The sequence below is a fragment of the Bufo bufo genome, chromosome 2, assembly GCF_905171765.1.
Source record: "Bufo bufo chromosome 2, aBufBuf1.1, whole genome shotgun sequence".
NCBI lineage: Eukaryota > Metazoa > Chordata > Amphibia > Anura > Bufonidae > Bufo > Bufo bufo.
This window is the reverse complement of record NC_053390.1, coordinates 220,366,101-220,389,935: the sequence shown is the minus strand read 5'-3', so window position 1 is coordinate 220,389,935 and position 23,835 is coordinate 220,366,101. Positions and strand designations below refer to the sequence as shown.

General features: G+C 40.8%; 1 protein-coding gene across 3 annotated transcripts in view; it reads left to right on the top strand.

Moving 5' to 3' along the window:
* SCARB1 (scavenger receptor class B member 1) overlaps positions 1-23,504 on the top strand; it is an 83,959-nt gene extending 60,455 nt beyond the window's left edge. The window contains exons 4-13 of one of the 3 annotated variants that reach the window (XM_040416222.1): positions 25-228; positions 341-436; positions 1,143-1,258; positions 1,817-1,983; positions 2,426-2,544; positions 14,309-14,382; positions 15,653-15,704; positions 16,105-16,251; positions 18,092-18,214; positions 22,276-23,504. In XM_040416222.1, the coding sequence (XP_040272156.1) occupies positions 25-228; positions 341-436; positions 1,143-1,258; positions 1,817-1,983; positions 2,426-2,544; positions 14,309-14,382; positions 15,653-15,704; positions 16,105-16,251; positions 18,092-18,214 (1,098 nt within the window). In that variant the 3' untranslated portion in view covers positions 22,276-23,504. Of the gene's footprint in view, positions 1-24; positions 229-340; positions 437-1,142; positions 1,259-1,816; positions 1,984-2,425; positions 2,545-14,308; positions 14,383-15,652; positions 15,705-16,104; positions 16,252-18,091; positions 18,226-22,275 lie in introns of all 3 variants that reach the window. The other 2 variants (XM_040416223.1, XM_040416225.1) reach the window with 2 other exon arrangements.
* Positions 23,505-23,835: the final 331 nt, after the last annotated feature.

The following is a 23,835-nucleotide window of genomic DNA, read 5'->3' as shown; positions in this document are numbered from 1 at the left end:
TTAATTTTGTTTTTTTCTTTATAGATTTCTTCACTGATGACAAAGGATATGTCCTATGCTGTTAGATTTATGCTCAATGCTGCATTTTTAGTATACAACCAAGAGCCGTTCATGAACCGTACTGTGAAGGAAGTCTTGTGGGGCTACAGTGACCCATTCCTGGATTTTGTAAATACGATCGTACCGAACGCCTTACCCTTCAAAGGGAAGTTTGGCTTGTTTGCAGATGTAAGCAACGTTCTTTATTGTTGTGAGCACTCTGGACTTGTCCTACTGACTTATTTATTATTATTATTATTATTATTATTATTATTATTATCATTATCATTCTCCTCTGCAGTTCAATAATTCAAACACTGGTGTCTTTACCGTGAACACTGGGGTAGAAGATATCAGCAAGGTCCAAATGTTAGACACATGGAATGGACTCAGAGAGGTAGTGAAGAAATGTAGGATATACTGTGTAGATTACCTGTGTACAAACATAATAATCTTGTTTGGAGTACTTTACTTCCCTTTTTTTCTTTTTCTTAACGCAGGCATTTTCCATAACGCTGTATAAAACTTGCTTGCTCTCAGACCTGTCACTAAGGATACATTCACACGACTGAATCTCTGTTTTGCGGTCTACAAATTGCGGATCCACAAACTATGTATGTGGTTTGTGTGCACCCCACACTTCACGGACACCATTGTAACAATGCCTATCCTTATCTGCAAAGTGAACAAGAATAGGACATGCTCTATATTTTGCAGCACATGCGCTTTCGCTTTCCCCTTCTTTTTTTGGCCCCATAGAGATGAATGGGTCCACACTCGATCTGCAAAAAAAATAAAACATAAAATTGTGGTTCGGGAGCAGACCGAAAATAAGGTCATGTGAATGTATCCCAGGTTAAGCCTATATTTCTAAGTAACACGCATGCTGGACTAATGCATACAAAATTTGCTCAGCCCAAAGAAAAAAATTTATATATTCATAGTAACCAGTGTCCAGCTTTCATTTTTCAAGAGCACTGCCAGAATTGAAAGCTGCACTGTGATTGAGTGCTATGGGCAACAAAGCTTTTCTGCATTTTCCTCACTGTTACACATCATTTTTTATTTTTTATATATAACATGGCTGTTGTGTATGATCCTAGGTTGCTTACTGGCACTCTGAGCAGGCCAATATGCTCAATGGTACTGCTGGTCAGATGTGGCCCCCGTTTCGGACCCCCTCCCAACCTTTAGAATTTTACAGCCCGGACGCTTGCAGGTAAGGGAGAGAACGGCTTTGCTATAGAATATACTGTTTATGTGTTTACCCTGCTATAGTGAAGAGGCTAACAATCCTGACAATGAATGCTGGCCGCTGGCCTTGAAGCTGTCAGTGTATCATCTGATACAGAATCTGACCTCTAAATAGACATTTCAGTGTTAACGTGAAGGCAATCTTTATGTGCGTACATTCTGTAAAGCGATTTCACAATATCAGAGACGTAAGAAAACTCAGGATTTTGTAGGAAAATCCATTATGTGACCTTCTACTTGTGACATTTCATTATCACATTAGTTGACATAATGTTTCACAGAAGTGAAAACTAGACTGCAATATAAGATTTCACAAATTTCTATCACAATTAAGAACTGGGCACACCAACGCTCACTATGTTCATGGCCTTTCTCATTGTTTCAAATTGCTGCTCAAAGGGCAGACTGTTCAGTTTCGTCAGGCATTGCCAATGCTCTATGTACCTGGATGTGCAGTTGTGAAAGATGAGATTGTTAAACTCATTGTTTTTTATACTACTTACTTATTTTGTATAAATGACAGAACCATGAAATTGGTGTACGAAAAAGAGGAATCCTTTCGAGGTATACCGACCTACCGATACACCGCCCCAAACTATCTTTTTGCAAATGGATCGGACTATCCTCCAAATGAGGGGTTTTGCCCATGTGTGGCATCTGGAGTGATGAACGTCAGTTCCTGTCGGTTTAGTATGTATTTTTATTTTTTTCCTTCAGCTTTGCAGTGCTTTTACAAAATTGTATGAAATATTAATGGTCTTTTCCTACTGTCATTTTGTTAAACCCAGTTGACATATAATATACTGTGCATGACATAACCTTCAAATCATAAGAAGTAATGTTTATTTAAGAAATAAGACTGTACATGCTGAATAGTATTGGGATGTAGACCTTGATGCTTCTTTCAAGTGATTGCTATAGTGCATTACACAGGCCATGCGTAGCTGTATAGATATATGCTCTGTTACATTATATAGCGAGATTGCTTGTGTGGTGATGGGGTTTATTTCCTTTTGAATTAATAATGGTGTGTGTGTGTGTGTGTGTGTGTGTGTGTGTGTATATATGTGTGTGTATATATATATATATATATATATATATATATATATAATTTTTTTTATTTTATTATTAGATGCCCCACTCTTTCTGTCATTTCCCCATTTTTACAACGCTGACCCAGGATTTGTAGAAGCTGTGGACGGTTTACACCCTAGTGAAAAGTTGCACTCCCTCTTCCTAGACCTGCATCCAGTAAGTATGCCCCTCTGTAGATATCTTAATAATAAATTCTCTACTAGTTTGGGCCCAGAAGTACATATGAGATTTTTCATCCAAGCAGTGATCAGCCACAACTCCCCCTATAAGCAAGCACATTTACCTCAGTAGCATGAGGATAAGCTACTGGAAGACAGCTCTTCCAAAACTATTTTCCTGAGAGATGGGTCATAATTATTGTTGAGCGAACTTGTGTTTTTAAGTTCGGCGTCCAAATTTCGGGTTATCAAAGAATCCCGTTAAGGATTCCGCTACCATGGACCATAACGGGATTCAGAATCCATAATGGGATTCTTTGATAACCTGAACTTTAGACGCTGAACTTAAAACACCAGTTCGCTCAACACTAGTCATAATCCAACATGCCCAATGCTTCTTTCTAGAAATAGCATGTGTTAAAGGGGTTGTCTCATCATAGACAATGGGGGCATATCGCTAGGATATGACCCCATTGTCTTATAGGTGCGGGTCCCACAGCTGGGACCCGCACCTATGTCGAGAACAGAGCCCCGCAAGGTGGTGGCTGGAGGACTCCGGTCCGGCCACCACCAAGCCGACTCTTCATAGAAGTGAATGGGAGCGTACCGTGCATGGGCGGCCCCTGCTCCCATTCATTTCTATGGGGCCGATGGAAATAGCCGAGCCAGCTCTTGGCTATTTTCGCCAGCCCCATAGAAAATGAAGTGAGGGCAGCTGCGCATGCGCAGTGGGACCCGCACCAATAAGGCAATGGGGGCATGTTCTAGCAATATGCCTCTATTGATCGAGACAACCCCTTTAAGGATCAGCCAACCAGCCCTATTCATGTTTGCCAGGCAGTTCTGCCAGATTATTTGTCCAGTGGACCTTTTTTAGCTAATGGTTATGGCCAGCTTTAATCACTTGTTAAGGCTAGTACAAATTAGGGTACTTTCACACTTGCGGCAGGACGGAGCCGACATGCTGTTCACCATGTCAAATCCGTCCTGCGGATATTTCGCCGTGCCCCCGGGCCGCCGCTCTGTCCCCATTGACTATAATGGGGACGGGGGTGGAGCTCCGGCGGTGCACGGCGAAAGCCGCCGGACTAAAAAAACTGACATGCAGTAATTTTAGTCCGGCGGCCTTTCGTCGGGTCTTTAAATAATAAAATGCTCATTCATCTCTATCCTCTACTGGAACAAAACAATTTAATTATAGAAGCGCTTGATAAGAAATATCTTACATTAATATCTTCTTTTCCTAAAGAGTTGCTATAAGTAGCTTGTGAAAACTTGTAAGAACTCTGTATCGGGGACATGATTTGTAATCTCCAGGCACCACATTATTCTTCTGTTCTTTCGAGGTTTGGTTATGTCATAAACAATAGAAACATTATGTTGTATGCAGTTAGGCATTGAGAACTGAAGCCTCTGTTGGCGAAGGGGATTCCATGGTAGTAAATAGGAGCCATTCAGAACATCTGGAAATGCTCTCTGAGAACACAGTGGCACAAGCAAAGTTCTCTAGGTGGAGTAAATCTCGTGGGACAACTGAGAGTCTGTGGCTCAGTAAAAGAACTATTTCTTCTATTTCTGAATGGTGAAGCAAAAATGCCGTAGGATGGGCTCCTACAAGGCATTGCTGTACTTGAACGGGACTGGAAGTGGTTTATTTTCAGTAGAGCATAAATATTTCATACACTGGTGAAAGAATTTAAGATTCCTAAGACTATGGTCCCAACTACATATTTACAGATGCACCCATTTTTAGATATCATCATAATCTTGTGTCTGTCTAAATATCCAGCATAAACTGGCATGAGTAAGCATCACTTTACATCATGACTTGTAAAAAGCTGCTGATCAAGATGGAGCTATTGATGACTGATGGGTATGAATTTTTCTTCCCCCTAGGATTGAATTCAGGATTTATTTTGCAAAAAAAATGCATGAGGTTACTAAACAAATAGTGGAAGACAAAGAACTTGCAACCTTAGACCAGTCATATAAATTAGATGGCTGGTGCCAAATGTTAGATCTACTATACCCCCCAGACCACAGAGCATGCAGACTCATGCTCCACCAAGTGGTCTTTAGGAGACCTTTATCTGCCAGTGCCAGAAAAGTGGCTTTAAAAAGTCAAATGCATGAGTTTGTGACTTTTTAAATGTAACTTTGACCATTTTCAGAAATGTGGTGTGGCCAACAGCAGAGACAAATTTATCTTCACTTATGCCAGTTTTCTGGCGCAAGTGAAGCCAGGAACCTATGGTAGCTCAGAGGTGCCGTAGATTCTGTTTAGATGGACTGCCGGAGGAAGTACCTCATTTCTGACAACGCGTGTCTCGTCAAAAATGTGGCGCATTCTCCAATAGTGCAGGGCATATCCAGACCGGAGCAGAAAGATTCTGTCTTGATGAATTTACCCCATTGTGTTCTTCATAGAGAGGGGAATAAGCTGCTGCCAGATACTTTTGAAATGCAACAACCCAGTCCTTCTCTACCCACAATATTGTTGTCAGGGACTAGTTGGGAGGATCCCATACACATCATGTGGTCAGCAAGTCCTGCCAAAATTGTGTATGGCCAACGTTACATTTCTCTCAACCATATAAATGGCAAAGTCTGAGCAGACGTTTGCATGTTTTAAGCATCCTGTATTCCATAGTACAAGGATTTCATAATGCTGAAACATGAGCATTGATTAAGATAAGAGGCTTATAAAGCCATAAATTCATTAGGCTCTGTTATCGTTTAGTGATAAGGGACAAATGTGGACCATGTGCTAGTCTGGGTCAAATATTACCTTCTGTTTTTTATTTGTTCATTTATTTTATTGCTTTTTCTATGGCATTAAACTTTGGTACTGCGTGTGATAAATGATTAAATTATAATTTATGATAATTCAAGCCCAGTGATAAAATGTAATGGAGATAGTTTTTTTATTATTTTTTTTTTTTCTTTAGAATGGCACTTTATATCAGTTTTAAACCTGGATATGATGTACTGAATACACATTTATTGCCAGCCTAGGAAAGACTTTTTGCAACAATCGGTCATCTACCCATCACCTCCCAGGATGGTATTATACTCCACCTTACTGACCAAGCTATTTCAACTAGATTTTTTATTTTTTTTAAGGGTTGGCCAGTTTTCATTACTAGCTGTACGTGTGCGGGGAATAGCACATGTATACAACTAGTAAGACTCATATTAAACTATTGGCTCAGACGGTTTAATGAAGATTTATTCACGCAGGTCTGCTCACCTGCTTCCGGGTAATTTGTTCCGAACATGGCGGCTGATGAAAGGTCCCATCCATCAGCATCCTCTACAGTGGGTCTCTCAAAAATTGAAGAATGCATGTGGGCTGCAAAACTGCGGTCATGTGCAGGAGATCTTAGAGTAAATTTTATTTGTACTCTAGTAGCATAGAATTTCAACTTTCTGCCCCGCATGCTTTAAACGTTTCAGTTTATGTTCTATTAAATGGAGATCTGGTAAAAGTGTAGGGAGCATTTGGCTATAAACGGTATTCAGGGACTGACTGGCTATAGACAATGGGCCTCTCGAGCCTTCCTCCGGCCTCCAGGTGTGTAGCAATCTGACCCTCTTATTAATTAGCAATGGGAGCATCAGGTACTTACTGTATGTTCCCAGCTAGGGACCACAAATGCCCTTCTTAATTCAACTGTATTACCATTATCAGGATGGTGAGACAGTTGAATACTGCAGTGGGCGTAGGAGCCCATGGCTTCCTGCCCATCATTCACCCTGCCTGTGGCCTGCATTGCATATGCTATGGCTGAGCATGCCTACTTGTGTGGTTCACACCTTCTGTCAATTAGGATGGACCACTTTCAGATCTTTTATTTTTTACATTTTTTCCAGGGCTACTTTAAGTTGCCAGCCTGCCCTTGACCGCAGTTTTGCAACACGCATGCATAGAAACCTTTTTGATGTGGACAAATGGTGTAGAAATGCACACTAGCATAAATTCTCAACTCATGTGGTTCCCTGTATCTGATCTGATTGTCTTCATGAAAAGTGCTTTCTATGTAACTTTCCTTTAAAGTAGCGTGTCTTTTATCAGGTTAGTCTCGTACTGCTGCAGTCATAATAACTATCTATGGGGTTGTAAATGAAATTTGCTGATTTTAATCAGTAGGAGTTATCTTGCAGAATGCTGTTATTGCCCTTATTTAGTTGAACTCTTAACTGCCAATCCCTGTTCAGATCAGAGCAATATTTCCAAAGTATGCAAGCCACCCATCGGTGCTGGAAGAGTTCAGACTGTTTGTTAAAGATGTTTCATCCCCAAGTTCATGATGTAATGGAAGTGTTTTACGTGTCCTCTAATGTGAAATGGTTGTGCTGCTCTAGGACTAGCAAAGAGCTTATTGACCACTGCTTTGGCTCCCTCTGCAGGAACCTGATGACTTCTGCATGACCAATCCAGCAGAAGAAAATTTGATTCTTCACAGTATATCCTCAATTTCCTCATAAACCTCTCTATCAAAGCGTATTTTCTGCTTAATACAGGGTTGGCAATAAAGAGTTATTTAATAGAAGCAGCATCAGATTAACAAAAAAATGTATTTCACTTGAAGGAACTTTGAGGAAGTAACCATTGTGTCATATACCAGATGTACGAACTCCTTTTCAGAAGGAAGAAATGTACGTCTGCTGCTTGTGGATCCATTTATTGTTCATAGGTTCATTATTTATGTTTTGTGTTCATGTAAAAATGCGTGCCAATTGCTCATCAGTTACACCCAAAACCGAAACAGTGATCCAAATCCAAGGATGTTTCTGCCTTTGTAACATCTAGGATTAACAAACCTACTGAGGGTAAACCTTATGAATATAGGTGTAAGGTGGAGAGAGGATGACCAGATTACATGTGCTAATACACAAACTTGAGTGGGCAATATCACTTAGGAAAGTTAGGGTAACTTCACACAAGGCAGAATTTGTACCACAAAAGATCCTGCAGTAACCTTGATAAACTTCTCAGGAACACTCAATCAATATAACACTTCCCAACAAAAAATGAGTGAACATAATTTTCTAGTACAATAGACAATTTTTATTAATCATGATTAAAAATGACAGATACAACCTAATGGTGGGGAATCCAATTTAATAGCGCCGCCACTCAATTCATAACCTTCCTGTGTAACTACAGATGAGTATATACAAAATTCATGAGCAAAAAAGCCAGGATTTAGATTAATATAAAATGTGAGCCCAGTATAGTTAATGCCTGATGATAGGATAAGAAATGGTGACTAAATAGGGTGAAAATACCACATCAAGATAGACTCCGATCCTACCTGGGAAAAATATATAAGACTGTAGCTCAATAAATAGGTGAAGCATAAAGTGCATGACTAATGGCCACAAATTTCTAAATAAGTAACATACCAGGATATGAGTGGTGGAGCTGCCGCCATCCCCTCTATCGCGTTTCGCGATTAGGCTTTTTCCTCTTTACGAAGGTTCTGACGGCAGTCATGGCCTTGCTCCATTCCAGGGAGATCGTGGCGATCTCGTACTTAGATGATATCCTGGTAAAGGGTCCGTTGTTCCAGGGGACAGCTTGAACATTGTTCTAGAGTCTAGACACCCTGGAGCGCTACAGATGGATCCTGAACAGGCAGAAGTCTTGTCTTTATCCATCGCAGCGGTTGACTTATCTGGGCATGTTACTGGACACTTGTCAGGCCAAGGTGTTCTTGCCTTCAGAAAAACTATCCGCTCTTTGTCTGCAGATTCTTCCCTATGCTCGATTCCATACCAAAACGCTTCAGCGAGCCATTCTGTCCAGCTGGCATCGCTCCCCAGCCTCCTTGGATCGGCCAAAGCGTCCCGTTGCCCCAATGCGCTGGGCCTTCAATCTCTGTGACATTGGGCCGACCATCTCGGGGGTTTTCTGATGCAGGTGCAGTCCAACAGCTCCACGGCGGTGGCTTACATCATTGACCAGGGCGGCACCCGGAGACAGACAGTCATGGAGCAGACGGCGCTGATTTTCACCTGGGCGGAGAAACCTGTTCCGGCGCTATCGGCAGTTCACATTCCAGGCGTAGACAACTGAATCGTGGACTTTCTTAGCCGGGAGCGTCTCGATCCCGGCTAGTGGGCTCTTCACCCGCAGGTCTTTCGGGATATCTGCGAGAGGTGGGGTCATCCGGATGTGGATCTCATCGCCTCACGGTTCAACAAGGTCGAGGACTTCCTCACACGGTCCAGGGCCCTGGCATGCGACGCACTGGTCATCCCGTGGAGTTGGTTCACATTTCCTTGCATGTTCCCGCCTCTTGCGCTCATTCCACAACTTCTCAGGAAGATCATGTCCGAGGGACTGCCCGTCCTTCTCGTGGCCCCAGATTGGCCACGCAGGGTGTGGCACGCATCCCTAGTCTCACTTCTCGCCGATGAACCTTGGCATCTTCCTCTTCAGGAGGACTTGCTGTCGCAAGGGCCGATCTTCCTACATTTAACAGCATGGCTGTTGAAGCCGCCGTACTGAAGTTTTTCGGATGCAGTGGTCCAGACTATGATTCGTGCCAGTAAGCTGTCTTTCAGAATCTACCTCCGGACTTGAAAGTCCTACTTTAGTTGGTGCGAGCTGAGACAGCGGTCTCCCGTTCGTTTTTCTTTGCTGCGAGTTTTGGCTTTCCTGCAGTCGGGCATGGACTTTGGTCTGGCTCTCAGCTCTCTCAAAGGGCAAGTGTCGGCTCCTCCTTCTTTTTCAGCGAAATTTAGCTTTTGCTTTTGGAGGTTTGGACTTTTCTGCAGGGGGTGGCGCATGCTGTGCCCCCCCCCTTCCGTCCTCCATTGGATCCTTGGGATCTTAATCTAGTGCTCAACGCTCTCCACTCTTCTCCGTTTGAGCCTTTTCAGCAGGTGTCGCTGTGCTTCCGGTCTTATAAGGTGGCTTTTTTGGTTGCAATTACTTCTATCTGTAGAGTGTCAGAACTTGCGACTGTCATGTCGGTCGCCCTTCCTGACCCTCCATCAGGATAAGGTGGTTCTTCGCCCTGTGCAGTCCTTCTTGCCGAAGGTGGTATCGTGCAGTGCGTATCTATCTGTCCCAGACTATCTTTTAGGCGGACCGATTCCCTGTTCGTGATTCCGGAGGGGCTGAGACGAGAGCTGGCAGCATCAAAGACTTCCATTTCCAGATGGATTTGTTTGGCTATTGTGGAAGCGTACCGTGTTAGGACTGGGTCCCCGCCCTTCCGGGTGACTGCTCATTCAGCTCTGGCAGTGGGGGCCTCTTGGGCGGTGCATCACGGGGCTCCGGCCCTTCAGGTGTGTAAGGCGGCGACCTGGTCGTCTTTGCATACTTTTGCCAAGTTTTACAGAGTGCACACCTTAGCATCTTCTGACGCTTCTTTGGGGCATAGTTTTGCAGACAGCGGTTCTCTGATTGGCAGGGGGTTGAAATTAAGCCCACCCTCTGGGACTGTTATGGAACGTCCCATGGTCAATGCCTGTGTCGTCCAATGAGACAGATGAGAACTAGATTTTTGTACTCGCCGTAAAATCTGTTTCTCTTCCGTTCAATGGGGGACACAGCTCCAACCCAGTTTTTTGTTTATGGGCCTTTTTCGGGCCTGTGTGGTTCTGGGTTTGTACATAATGTAATTTTCTTGTGTCTGGCTTCTCCTACTGCTTTTGCACTAAACTGATTTAGCTTTGTCCCTGCAGAAAGGGATATAGCTGAAGAGGGAGGAGCTTACACTTTGTGTGCTTAGTGTCTGCCTCCTAGCGGCAACAGCTATACCCCTGGTAAATGCCTGTCCTCCAATGAATGGAAGAGAAACAAATTTTACGATGAGTACAAAAATCTAGTTTTTCCAGGCTCCTGTCCTTAAGATAGGCCATCAATATTGGATTGGTGGGCTCCTACACTGCACACCTACATCCATTGGTTTTCATTAGAACTAGCACTTTCAACAGAGCTGTTGTTCCCACTCCAAAGCAAGTGCTAGTTACGGTAGCTGCCGAGAACAGCTGATCCCCACTGATCGGATATTGATGACCTATCCTGAGTCATAAATATTTGGAGCCTGGAAAATCTCTCAACCTAAAGGGTTTGTCACAACCCTTCCCAAACTATGGGTTCCTCTATTTTTGGGACGGCCAGTGCATTACATATCTGAATTGGGTTCCCTGCACCCTGTCTGCTCTCATTAAGTGTCCAGGGTGTCTCGAGCACATCTGCCCCCACCCATTACATCTATATGCAATTTTTCTGTTTTTGTTTTGGTAGTAATTTTTTGCAAAATAGCACCGCAGTAACAAAATTTGGCTTCTTCGTAATGAGTTTTACAACTTGATTTTTGAAGTTGCAGCTTATGACTTCTCTACCATAGTTGCCAACAGTCCCAAATTTACCCCAAAGTGAGTGTTTCTTTGTGAACCTGGGGGCAAGGCTTAAATTTCTCTGAATATGTTGTCAACTGTACACGACTTGTTTTGTACTTTACAAATACATTGCTGCATTAACAAAACTGAAAATCAGATTCTCTAATGAATAATTTTGTATAGTAATTGAGTGCTGCTTTAACTCTTGATTTACGGACATTTTCATATTTTTTTTTATTTTTATTTTTATTAACTTTTTATGGTACCTTACATTTTTAACACATTACAGGTACATTAGTTAGTGGTATGTAGTAATGGAGACTGGACATATACTCTTGTGACCAATGTCTGCAATGGAACCATCCGAGCATACGGCTTGTATGCACCGTTGTCTGCCATACTGTAATCCCATGCATTATGACTGAAGGGACAATTGCAGAAAATACAGAAGAATGAAATATATATTTTTATATAACGGTTTCACAAACCTACTTGGAGAAGACCTTTTGGCAGATATTTGATGGCATACATGACTGGTGAATGCCAGGTTTGCTAAACTAAATGTTAATAGATTGTCACGGGGCTGACACATAACAAATTTTTAAGTTGTTTTCTCGGTTCAGTCGCTATAATAAGGGTGTTCTGTGAAAAAAATTAGTATTGATATTTTTAATCAAGCTACAAATTGGCTCAGGCTAGTTCAGTTTTCTGGACAAGAACCAGGCCCTTGAGATAATCACATTTCTATTACATGGGAGTATTTTAAGGTAACTTCAGCATGTACGGTACTAATAAGGAGTTGTCTGTAAATTATGTTTTCCGCAGGAGCAGCACAAATTTGCTTTAATCATGCTATGGGTAAGGCTAAGTACAGTTATAAATATTTTTTTTTTATTTTTTATGTAGCATGATAAAAATACATTTTTGGTTTAGGTTCCTTTTTGGTTATTCCTAAATTAGATAGGAAAAACCTTCCCTTTTTAATGGGCTAATGCACAGGCAGTGGCCTACATAGAGAAGTAAGGGCCCCATAGCAAAGATCAAAACAAGCCCCCCCCCCCCCCCCCCCCCACAGGACAGAAGGGTTTCTGCCTAAACCCTATTCAATGACCCTTGGGCAATTTTTCCACTGCCTCATTTGTTTATAGTTGTTTTCACCTCCAGTAGGAGATGATCCCAACTAAGACTGGGCCCCATAGCAGTCCCATGGTCTGCCACTATGGCAGGTATGCTCCTGTGCACAGGCATTAGCCGAATGCTCCCAATAATTCATTACTAACGGCATTTCACTACTGCAGGTACTCATCTTACAGGTTCATTGTTTCTGGGCAGAGGATCATTATTTACACAAGCCAATATGCTGCTCAAAAACAATGATTTTTGGATTCCAAATTAACTATGCTTGCACCCGATTAAACAACAAGGTGCTCATTAATCGGGTGTGGCATATTTATATGGGGCAGTTATCTGGAATGAATGTTCCTACAAACATTCATTCCCAATATTTGGCCTGCACAGAAGAGCCGTTAGTTGGACCTATCTAATCGCATTGTGGTGATGACCTTGTTTGAATCTGAATATGGCTCTACCTTCAAGCATCAGATATTTATTTACTATGAATGTTCTCTTAATCCCTCGCTGCTCCCGTGGTCCGTCCATTACTGCAGCGGTCACATCATGCATCTATGTGATGTCTTATCAGTAGGCCTGGAGGCAGCACGGGAGTTGGATTTATGTTATTTTATCATTATTTGCCTATTCTTGGCTACATTTTTAAAAATCCCAAACCACCTCTTTAAAGTCAGTGCCCACCTTTAACACCTGTCATTTATAGGTCCAAAAGTATGTGCTAATTTCCAAATTCATAGCACCCATGTCTTTTGTGACACAAGGCTCCAAATCCACTGCCTGTCTGCTCTGTTGCAGGGCTGTACAGGCTGGCCCCTCTATATATTGGGACTCCTCTCTGTTTTGCACTCGGGGAGAGACAGGACGGGTGACTGTGCGTACACTTTTCTGTCTGTTGTGGTTTGAGAAACAATGTTTTTGGTAACTCCAGTGAACTGCAGAGGAGATTACCATACAAATGTCACCGCCCCAGTTCAGTAGAGATCCCAGGAGTAGACCCTACCCCCACCTATCAGACCTTTCCATCGTATACTGTTAATATGTCACAAACTTCTCCCTTCTTTTTTTTTTTTTTTTTGCTCCCAATGATTGGGAGTGGTACAATTTCACAATGTAGTCTAGATCAAAAGTATTATAGTGTCCAAGTTCAATTAGACAGAGTGGATGTACAGTCTCAGGCCAATTGCTGTATCTTCAGCCTTGATTTGCCACATACTGTTAAATGTCAGTTTCTTCTCCCTGCCCCCTGAGCACTAGAAAGTTTTTTTTAATTATATTGAATATCTAGACTAATGTAGGAACCTAATGCAAAGGGTTTTCCAGTAGTGGAGGAAACCAGTCGGTGTAATCAGTGCATTCTCCATGATATCAAAGATGAGGGGTCCTAGGTTCAAATCCACCAAGGAAACATTCTCCCCAGGTTTGTGTGTGTGAGAGGAAACCAAAAGTACCCAGAGCAAACACACACCAAAGACATTCTATTAGGGCTGTTTTACTTGAGCGGATGCCGTGCGAGACACCGCTGCGTGAAAGAGCCAAGACCCGCTGCGGACAGTAGAAGCACGGAGCATTAACATGATTGATAATGCTCCGTGCCTCTCTGATCTTTTTACTACAAAATCAGTGACCACTTTATCTCACTGTGATTTTGTAGTAAAAAGAGGCACGGAGCATTATTAATCATGTTAGTGCTCGGTGCTTCTGCTGTCCGCAGCGGGTCTTGGCTCTTTCACGCAGTGGATGTCACGCCCGGCATCCGCTTGTGTCAAACAGCCCTTAGGGAACTTAGATTGTGAGCCCCATTAGGGTCAGCAAGCAATGATGAGGTCTATAAATCGCTGTGGAATATGCAAACGCTATATAACTAGTAAAATAAATAAAATTGTAAGTTATTAAGTACATGGGCTGAATGTGTGCAGGCGGTTGTCCGTGAAAAAACTAACAAATGTCTGATCTTCGGTGCATTTACATTCAGCAGTCATCTCTGCTACTGTGATCACTTGTGCCCATACAGATTAATTGTTTTTAGGCAGCAGATTGCAGTTTTACACAGGACAAGCTGCTGCTCAGAAATGATGATTTTTGGTTGTGGCAACAGCTATGCTTTTACTAGATGAGTAGTCACTTGTTCGTTCATCGGATGACCGGTGACACCATTACAAAGGGCAATTATCTGGACTGTTCCCTCCCAATAATTGCCCTGATCATTTACCCATAGAAAGGGACCTTAACTTTAACTGATGTAGCCTGACTAATATGTTTGATCTTTTCAGCTCACAGGGATCCCCATGAATTGTTCAATCAAGATGCAGCTCAGCTTACTAACCATGGGAGTCAGTGGCATTACGTAAGTATTTACTTAAGATTCATTTAAGAGCTGAACCTGGACATAACCCCTTCCCTCATTCTGCATGAATAGGTGGAGCATTTTGCACAGGGCAAAGGCGTTTTCTTTAGATCTGGTGATGTACCGGGTCTCTGTATGGGAATGCTAGGTGGAGACATCTGCCTAGCAGTGAGCCCGGTGATGACATGCGCATTAATGGACGGTCTTTAGTGCTGCCCTAGTCTGTAAAACAGCCTAGGGCAGCGTTATAGATGGGCCATTAGTGCCAGTGATATCACTGGGGTCACTGCTAGGCGGAAGCGTCTGCCTGGCAGTGTAAAAATGTAAACTAAGCAGCCCTTGCCTGCCCAATGCAAGACAAGGGGGAGCATGATATGCTCCACTCATATGGGCTGAATGGATGAAGAATGGGCTATGTCCGGGTTTAGCTTCCCTTTTTAGTTTTGAAAAATGTGGCAACCCATACCGTACTGATGGACCTCATTTAACATAGTGTTTTTTGCTCATAGCAGTCAATCTATATCCTTTTTGTTTTTCCAAATGCCATATGGAAAGTTTAACCCTTTGGATATAGAGGTTTTTCATTTTTTCATTTTCTTTCCTATCTTCCTGGGGAGTTTATTTATTTATATATATATATATATATTTTTTTTTCCCCTCCCCGTCCATAGAAGTGCTTGTTTTTTGCAGGACAAGTTGTGCTTTCTGATGCCACCATTTAATATGGCATACAATGTAGGGGAAAGAAATTCAAAATGGGGTGAAATTCGGGGAAAAAAATGCAATTCTTTTATGGTTTTGTCCCTACAGCGTGCCCTTCATTCTCTGGGTCAGTACGATTACGGTACCACATATGTATAGGTTTTGTGTCTAAATACTGTAAACTTTGAAGATTGAAGAGCATTTTCTTAAGTGACACAACCCCTTTAAGAGACCATGCGACTGGCAGACGAGAGAGGAGGCTTGTTACCACTTTCTAGTGGGGTACATTCATATGGAGCAGTAGTGGTGTGGCAGAGCATCAACATTATCACTCATCATGCACCTTGGATTTAGCACGTTTTTACAAGACAAGTGAATCTATCCCTTGTTGCCCCGATGAAGCCATGTAAATGTTTAGCTTATTGGAGCATGTATAGAGACCCTGCCACCATCTTTTTTATGGATCATAAAATATATATATATATATATATATATTATATATATATATATATATATATATATATATATATATATATATAATCATAATCATGTTGTAATTTATCTGTAGGCAAATTGGGAACATTAAGCCTGTAATCTTTCCAATCCTGTGGTTTTCAGAGGTAAGTGGTTTTTTTTTATTCTCTTCCCCTCCCCCCCCCCCCCCCCTATAAATGATTTCTACTGAATAGGAATATATGCTCAGGGTGATTGTGGTGTGACTGTTGATCTTTTTGCATATTGAAATAAAAAAAAATTTATTTAAAAATGTTAATGTCAGACTTGTATTTTGGTTGTGTGTGGATTTTAGCAGCCCATCATTATAGATAGATAGATTGATGATGATGAATGATTGATGATTAATAATAATGAGATAGATAGATATATATATATATTTTTTTCTTGTGCACCATTTATAAAAGTAAAGTCCAAATCGAAATATCTTCCGGCCTGGACATGTGTTTTAGGTCAGACAGAGGTGATTGACGTTCCCGTTTATATAATTTGTGTTGCTTCCTACAGAGTGGATATCTCGATGGTCCAGTGTATCATACATATTATAACACCCTGATTGTGCTCCCTGCTGTACTTGACTACCTGCAATACATCTTCATTGCCCTTGGTCTCTTTTTTATACTGGTTTCAGCGGTTCTTGCATTTGCAAAAAAGGTAAACTTCAAGTATATCAGTCTTGAGTTAAAAGATTTAATTTCCTGGTCATCCTTTAGACAGCAGGTAAATGTAATGCCATGAAGTGGGGGAGGGGGGGGGGTCTCTGAATTTCTCTGGCAGGTTCACATTGCCCATGCAGTTCTGCAGTGTTTTTTTTTTTGTTTTTTTTGCCTATATATCAGATGATGGGATTAGTGGCCACTATGAATAGTTTTTCTTTAAAGTTTGACAATTAGTGTAGTTGGTTTGTAGAGAACTGTAGCTCTTTAGTTTAAGAAAACAGCCCTGCATCAGACTTTAGTGGAAATGTTTGAATTGCAGAAGAAAGCAGCTTTCGCTTGGACTCAGCGAATGGCCAGTTTAACACTGTGGCCTATAATGGCCGCTCTGGCTGAACACCCCCTCCCGTTTCCTGCTATCCAATTAATGATCTTTATATAGTGCCACCATATTCCACAGCAGTTGAAAATTCAGACTGTATGTTTACAAATCAAAATGGAAATCGCAGGATTAATCCCTAGTATACAATTAAAACACTAGAAGTGAGGGCCCTGCTCTCAAGAATTTACAATCTTGGGATATGGAGGAGACACACAAAAAAAAATCAATTTTGGCAATTGTTTCAGCCATCCTTCTACTAAATAGAGTAGTGCAGACATGAGCTAGTGCATTGAATGTGGGGATTTCTGGAAGAAGGTGACATTTGTTTCTGAAGAAAGGATGGGGTGTGGGGGTAAACTGGGAAGAGTCAGTTTATGGACCCTAATAAGCCTACCTGTTTGGCACATTTTAAAGCTAAGGAAGTTGAGGATTAACCTGATTGGAATGCACTGCCCTGGACAGACAGCTGGAGTGAGGTTCAGATTATGAGGCTGTTCGTCTTAGATCATTGGCAGAATGGGGAGATGTAGGGAGGTGCAGCCCTCTGGAGAGCTTTGTGGGTGAGAAGTTTGAACTGTATGAAACATATTCCATAATCGCAAATATAGATAGTAGTTGTTCTAATGGGACAACCCCTTTAAGTTAGAAAAGGAACCTCAAAAGATAAGAGGAACTAAACAGAGAACAAATTTATAAATTGTTTAAAAATTTCATCTTTCATTCAGTCATATCATGTTGTCTGAATTATGTTGTTTCCTTCCTCTGCATGTTGTTTTCCCACTTATGTATACCTTTTATCATGTGATTTTTGTTTTGGCTTCTACTGCACCGCATCATGCGTGGTTTTTGTTCTTTTCCCTTACACTATACTAAATGTACTAACTTTGTTTTCAATTGAGTGAAAATGAATTCTGCAAAAATTGAGCTTTAACCCCTTCCCAAATTTGGTCATGGCACTAATTTTGTTCACAACAAACGAACATCTATAGATCATGTTGAAAATCTATCTGATCTGCTTTACAGGAGTGATGGAAATTTGTAAAGTTGGAAAAAGTATAATTCATTTTTTTTATATATTTTTTTTAAACCAGTGGTTTACCGGCATTACCTGGTTTCATAATTTTGTCTACTTTGAAGCCACAAAACATCTCGATACACTTGCATAAACTGATGACTTTGTATCATTGTTAAAAAAATATTCTTTAATTGTGTTTGCCATAATATTGCCCCCCCCCCCCAAGTTACTAATATAGTTTCTGCTCATCTAAAACATGAGCAGTCTATTATATCAGAATCCATCTTTACATTACAAATGGCAGACGGTGCTTTAAATTAATGGATTTATTAATAATCCAGTTAACCCCCTTTGTGGGTTTCCACAGTGTAACATTTTATAGCTAACCTTCTGTCTTCTGCCCTTCATTCTATATGACAAACTAGCCTAATTATTTTTTAGGAAAAATTCTGCTTATTTTGGCGTAGTAATAAAAAGCTTGATGAAAATTATGATATCACTAAAGCCCAAAAAGAAAAGTTGACTGCTTCTAATGGAACTGTGGTACTGGAAGCCAAATTATAGGTGCGTACAAGGTAAACAAAATGTGTGAAGGTTTTTTATTTTATTTCATTTTTTTTGTTCTTTTATACATTTAAGGAAAAAAAGGTTTTCTATTATGTGTTTTTAGTACATTTATGATGCTCATAAAAGGGTATTTAGCACTAATATAAATGCTAATCTAGATTAGTGTACCGCATGCTTCACAACTAGTGAATACTCATACATTTTGCATGGTTAAATTTTTTTTTATATTTTTAATCCTGTAGCAAGTGGGGATTATTTCATTTCTGCAGTTGCTAACCATTTTTCATTAGAACCTCTATCAAAACAAAATAACAATTTATGTACATATTCCTATACTACTGTTAAATTCAGAGAATTGGCATGATATATCTGTCTGTGTACAATGGATTAATTTTGTTAATGTAGAGGAGAGGAAAAGGGACACACAACTCCTTTTTCAAATCTACTCAAAATGTTGGATGTGAGGCTTTGCTTAAAATTATACTAACATATTAAATCTAATACTAATAATTATATTGTCACATTTGCTCATGTTCCATGGTCCAAGTTGTGTTGTGTGATTCCCCTTAATGTTTTGTAGTCCCACACTTCATAACCCACCACCATCCTCTTTCTATACATTGCATATAACCATGGAGTCAGTTGTTTAGCGCCACATAGTTGTAATCTAGATTTATCCAAAGTGTACTTTAGGAAATTCTTACATTTTACTGTTAGCATCTATTGTTTCAGATGAGAACTGAGACAAAGTTAGGGGATGTTCACATGATGGATTTTGAAAACAGATTTTTTTCATACGGTGTTTGCATTGTTTTTTTGTTTTTGTTTGTTTTACCGGTGATTGTTCAATACAAAGCTGCATTTTTCAGATCAATGTTTTTGCCACAGATCCACACCAAAAAATGCACAAAAAATGGCATGGACTAAGAGTACTTTCACATTGCGTTGTTGGATTCCCGCAGGCAGTTCGGTCACCTGCAAACGAATACAATTTGTAGACTGATGCGGATCCGTATCACAAATGCATTTGCAATATCTGATCCGGCTCTCCGGTTGTCATCTGGAAAAACTGATCCAGTATTTATCTTTTTCACATTTTTTAAAAGTATGCGCAGACCGCAAACCCAGATCAGTTTTGCCGGAACACTTGGGGCCGGATCGGTCATTAATGCATTTCAATGTAAAGTAATGCATTCCAGCAAGTGTTACAGAATTTTGGACTGAGAAAATACCGCAGCATGCTGTGGTATTTTCTCCGTCCAAAAACCGTACAGTGACTGAACTAAAGACATCTTGATGCATACTGAATGGATCGCTCTCCATTCGGAATGCATTAGGATAAAACTGATCAGTTTTTTTTTTTTCCGGTATTGAGCCCCTAGGACGGAACTCAATACCGGAAAAGTTTAACACCAGTGTGTTGGAGCAGTTTTTTTCCCCATTCAGTTCAATGAGAGATTCCGCCTCAAGATAGCTAATGCTGCTTCCCATTAAAAATGAACTGTGAGAACCGGCTCTAAAAGAGTTTGCTCAGCTTTTTAACACTGAGGGGTGCTAAAAGTGTTTAAAAGAGAACCCTTTTGAACATTCAGATCAATGAATTTACATTTTTCATAGCTATGAATGCTTCTATTGAGTCAGAAAAACTATATATTCACTCACCTAAAGAATTATTAGGAACACCATACTAATACGGTGTTGGACCCCCTTTTGCCTTCAGAACTGCCTTAATTCTACGTGGCATTAATTCAACAAGGTGCTGATAGCATTCTTTAGAAATGTTGGCCCATATTGATAGGATAGCATCTTGCAGTTGATGGATGCACATCCAGGGCACGAAGCTCCCGTTCCACCACATCCCAAAGATGCTCTATTGGGTTGAGATCTGGTGACTGTGGGGGCCATTTTAGTACAGTGAACTCATTGTCATGTTCAAGAAACCAATTTGAAATGATTCGAGCTTTGTGACATGGTGCATTATCCTGCTGGAAGTAGCCATCAGAGGATGGGTACATGGTGGTATAGTAAGGACCAGCACTCGCTTCAGTAATAATTTCAAATAGATTTAATGGTCACATACAAATGAAAAGTGACGCGTGCGTTTCGGCTACTGTGAGCCTTTGTCAAAACATGGTGTATGGGTACATGGTGGTCATGAAGGGATGGACATGGTCAGAAACAATGCTCAGGTAGCCCGTGGCATTTAAACGATGCCCAATTGGCACTAAGGGGCCTAAAGTGTGCCCAGAAAACATCCCCCACACCATTACACCACCACCAGCCTGCACAGTGGTAACAAGGCATGATGGATACATGTTCTCATTCTGTTTACACCAAATTCGGACCATTTGAATGTCTCAACAGAAATCGAGACTCATCATACCAGGCAACATTTTTCCAGTCTTAAACTGTCCAATTTTGGTGAGCTCGTGCAAATTGTAGCCTCTTTTTCCTATTTGTAGTGGAGATGAGTGGTACCCGGTGGGGTCTTCTGCTGTTGTAGCCCATCCGCCTCAAGGTTGTGCGTGTTGTGGCTTCACAAATGCTTTGCTGCATACCTCGGTTGTAACGAGTGGTTATTTCAGTCAACGTTGCTCCTCTATCAGCTTGAATCAGTCGGCCCATTCTCCTCTGACCTCTAGCATCCACAAGGCATTTTTGCCCACAGGACTGCTGCATACTGGATGTTTTTCCCTTTTCACACCATTCTTTGTAAACCCTAGAAATGGTTGTGCGTGAAAATCCCAGTAACTGAGCAGATTGTGAAATACTCAGACCGGCCCGTCTGGCACCAACAACCATGCCACGCTCAAAATTGCTTAAATCACCTTTCTTTCCCATTCTGACATTCAGTTTGGAGTTCAGGAGATTGTCTTGACCAGGACCACACCCCTAATGCATTGAAGCAACTGCCATGTGATTGGTTGACTAGATAATTGCATTAATGAGAAATAGAACAGGTTTTCCTAATAATTCTTTAGGTGAGTGTATGTGTGTATGTATATGTGTATGTATGTGTATATATATATATATATATATATATATATATATATATATATTAAAAGTCTACACACCCCTGTTAAAATGTAAAAAAAATTAGACAAAGATAAATCATTTCAGAACTTTTTCCACCTTTTAATGTGACCTATAAACTGTACAACTCAACTGAAAAACAAACTGAAATCTTCTAGGTCGCGGGAAGAAAACAAAAAAAACTAAAATAATGTAGTTGCATAAGTGTGCACACCCTCTTATAACTGGGGATGTAGCTGTGTTCAGAATTAAGCAATCACATTCAAAATCATGTTAAATAGGAGTCAGCATACACCTGCCATCATTTAAAGTGCCTCTTAAGGCCTCATGCACACAACCGTAGTTCGGGGCCGCATCCGAGCCGCAGTTTTTGCGGCTCGGGTGCAGACCTATTCACGTCAATGGGGCCACAAAAGATGCGGACAGCACTGTGTGTTTTGTCCGCATCCTTTGCTCCGTTACGTGGCCCTGCAAAAAAAATATAGCATGTCCTATTCTTGTTAGTTTTGCGGACAAGAATAGGCATTTCTTCAATGGGCCTTCCATTCTGCAAATTGCAGAAAGGCACACGGGTGGCTTCTGTTTTTTTGCGTACCGCAAAAAACGGAACGGTTGTGTGAATGTAGCCTGACCCCAAATAAAGTTCAGCTGCTCTAGTTGGTCTTTCCTGAAATTTTCTTAGTTGCATCCCACAGCAAAAGCCATGGTCCACAGAGAGCTTCCAAAGCATCAGAGGGATCTCATTGTTAAACGGTATCAGTCAGGAGAAGGGTACAAAAGAATATATATTCTTTTTTTCTGAATTTATATTGTGGACATGCTAGTGGTGATCTAGCAGAACATGTAACCGGCTCTATATGCTAAACCTAGCTGACAGAATCCCTTTAATATGGATAGATTATTGTATTTTGCTGACTGATCAAACCCTTCTAGATCACAATTTTAATCAAGAAACTTGTACAATTCTGTTCTGAAATATTTAAAATATTTATTGGATGTATTGTATATTTGTTTCCAATTTATAGAAAGCGGAGAACATCTTGGAAGACACAGGTGAAATAACTCAAGCAGATCAATGTTCTGACGATGCAAAGCTTCTTGAAGATCCAGATTATGAATGACCTCAAGACTGAGAAATCACAGTACCCATTCTAATGGACCCTTTGAAACATGTTTTTAAGGGATAGTTCTATAATTTCCTTTAGTGGGTACCACATATTACATAAAATGTGGAGCAATATCCATGCAAAACAAGAGGAAACCCACACCAGTAAGACTGAAATTGAATGGCGATGAGGGGATTCCACAGTAAAACATTAGGGGTTTATGAGCTCAGTCCTAAAGACTCTGAGCTTAGCAGGATCCTACTGCCACAGAGATCCAAATGTATTGCTTTCTCATCCACATTGGCCAGAGAAGCAACGTGACTTGGGGACTCTGCATATGTGGCTTTCAGTTTTTAACACCTGAAAAAATAAATTTAAACACAGAATGAAGGTACCCCTTCAAAGAACCTGGTATATGTTCTAGTTTAGTAGCTAATGTCATGCAGAAAATATGCAGTTTCCAGTGCCTTAGCTTTTATTGATATGATTGGAATGCACATCAATCTGCGGTTTCTTCTGCTTATTAAGACCTGATACATCTGTTTGTGCTGTGTGATTACGAGGCCACTCGCAAGGGTCATCTTGTTGTTTCTATGGCTAAAATTATAGCCGCATTAATATGCAGATCTAAAAATTGCAAGTGTAAGAGCTATATACTAAAGCTGGACACTACTTTATGGGGGGGGGGGGGGGCAACATTTTTAAAACCTTTCAGTATTAATTGAACCGGTTATTGCCAACCTTCCTTTAACAATACCCTTACATGTATAAACCCCTGGTGAGAAATGGGCCTCAATAATGTGATTATGTAATGTCACAGCGTAATATCAAAGCTTTGTGTTTCTCAGTTTACTGTCCTTCAAAAAAAAGTCCAAGTTGTCCAGTGTTGAGTTTACTAAGCACTTATCTCCTCTTCAGATGGATAATTTTCTCTTTTCTCACTGTTTGTCATTCAAAGTTACATGGTTACTAGAAGTCCAAGCAAATGATTATTTTAATTTAAATTTATGTTTGTGTTTGCACTGAACATCTCAAGCAATAATTTATACCACAAACCTCTCAGGGTAATGTTTGTCTCAACATAAGGCTTCGGTCACACAAGCATAATGGTGCATGTAAAGGAACCCCATCAGAGGAAAGCAAAAAAAGACCTTACCAGAGTGTTTCTTTCTTTCCTAGTATCTGATCCTGGATTTGGCTGTAACTATGCAATTCTTATGCTGCCTAGTAACACGGGTGTCTGATTATAGTCTAAGGGGGTATTTACACAGCAGATTTTGTTGTAGAAATTTTGCAACTGAATCTGTTCTATTCACATGAATAACATTTTGGTGGCAAGCACATAGGTTTTTGGAAGCCCCATTGGACAGTTGCAGAAATTTCTGAAACAAAATGTTTGATTTCATCCTAGGGCTTTTTGTCAACTTGGGGCTGTGCATCATGAACATTGTAAGTGTTGCTCTGCCAGTTGCTCCTAAT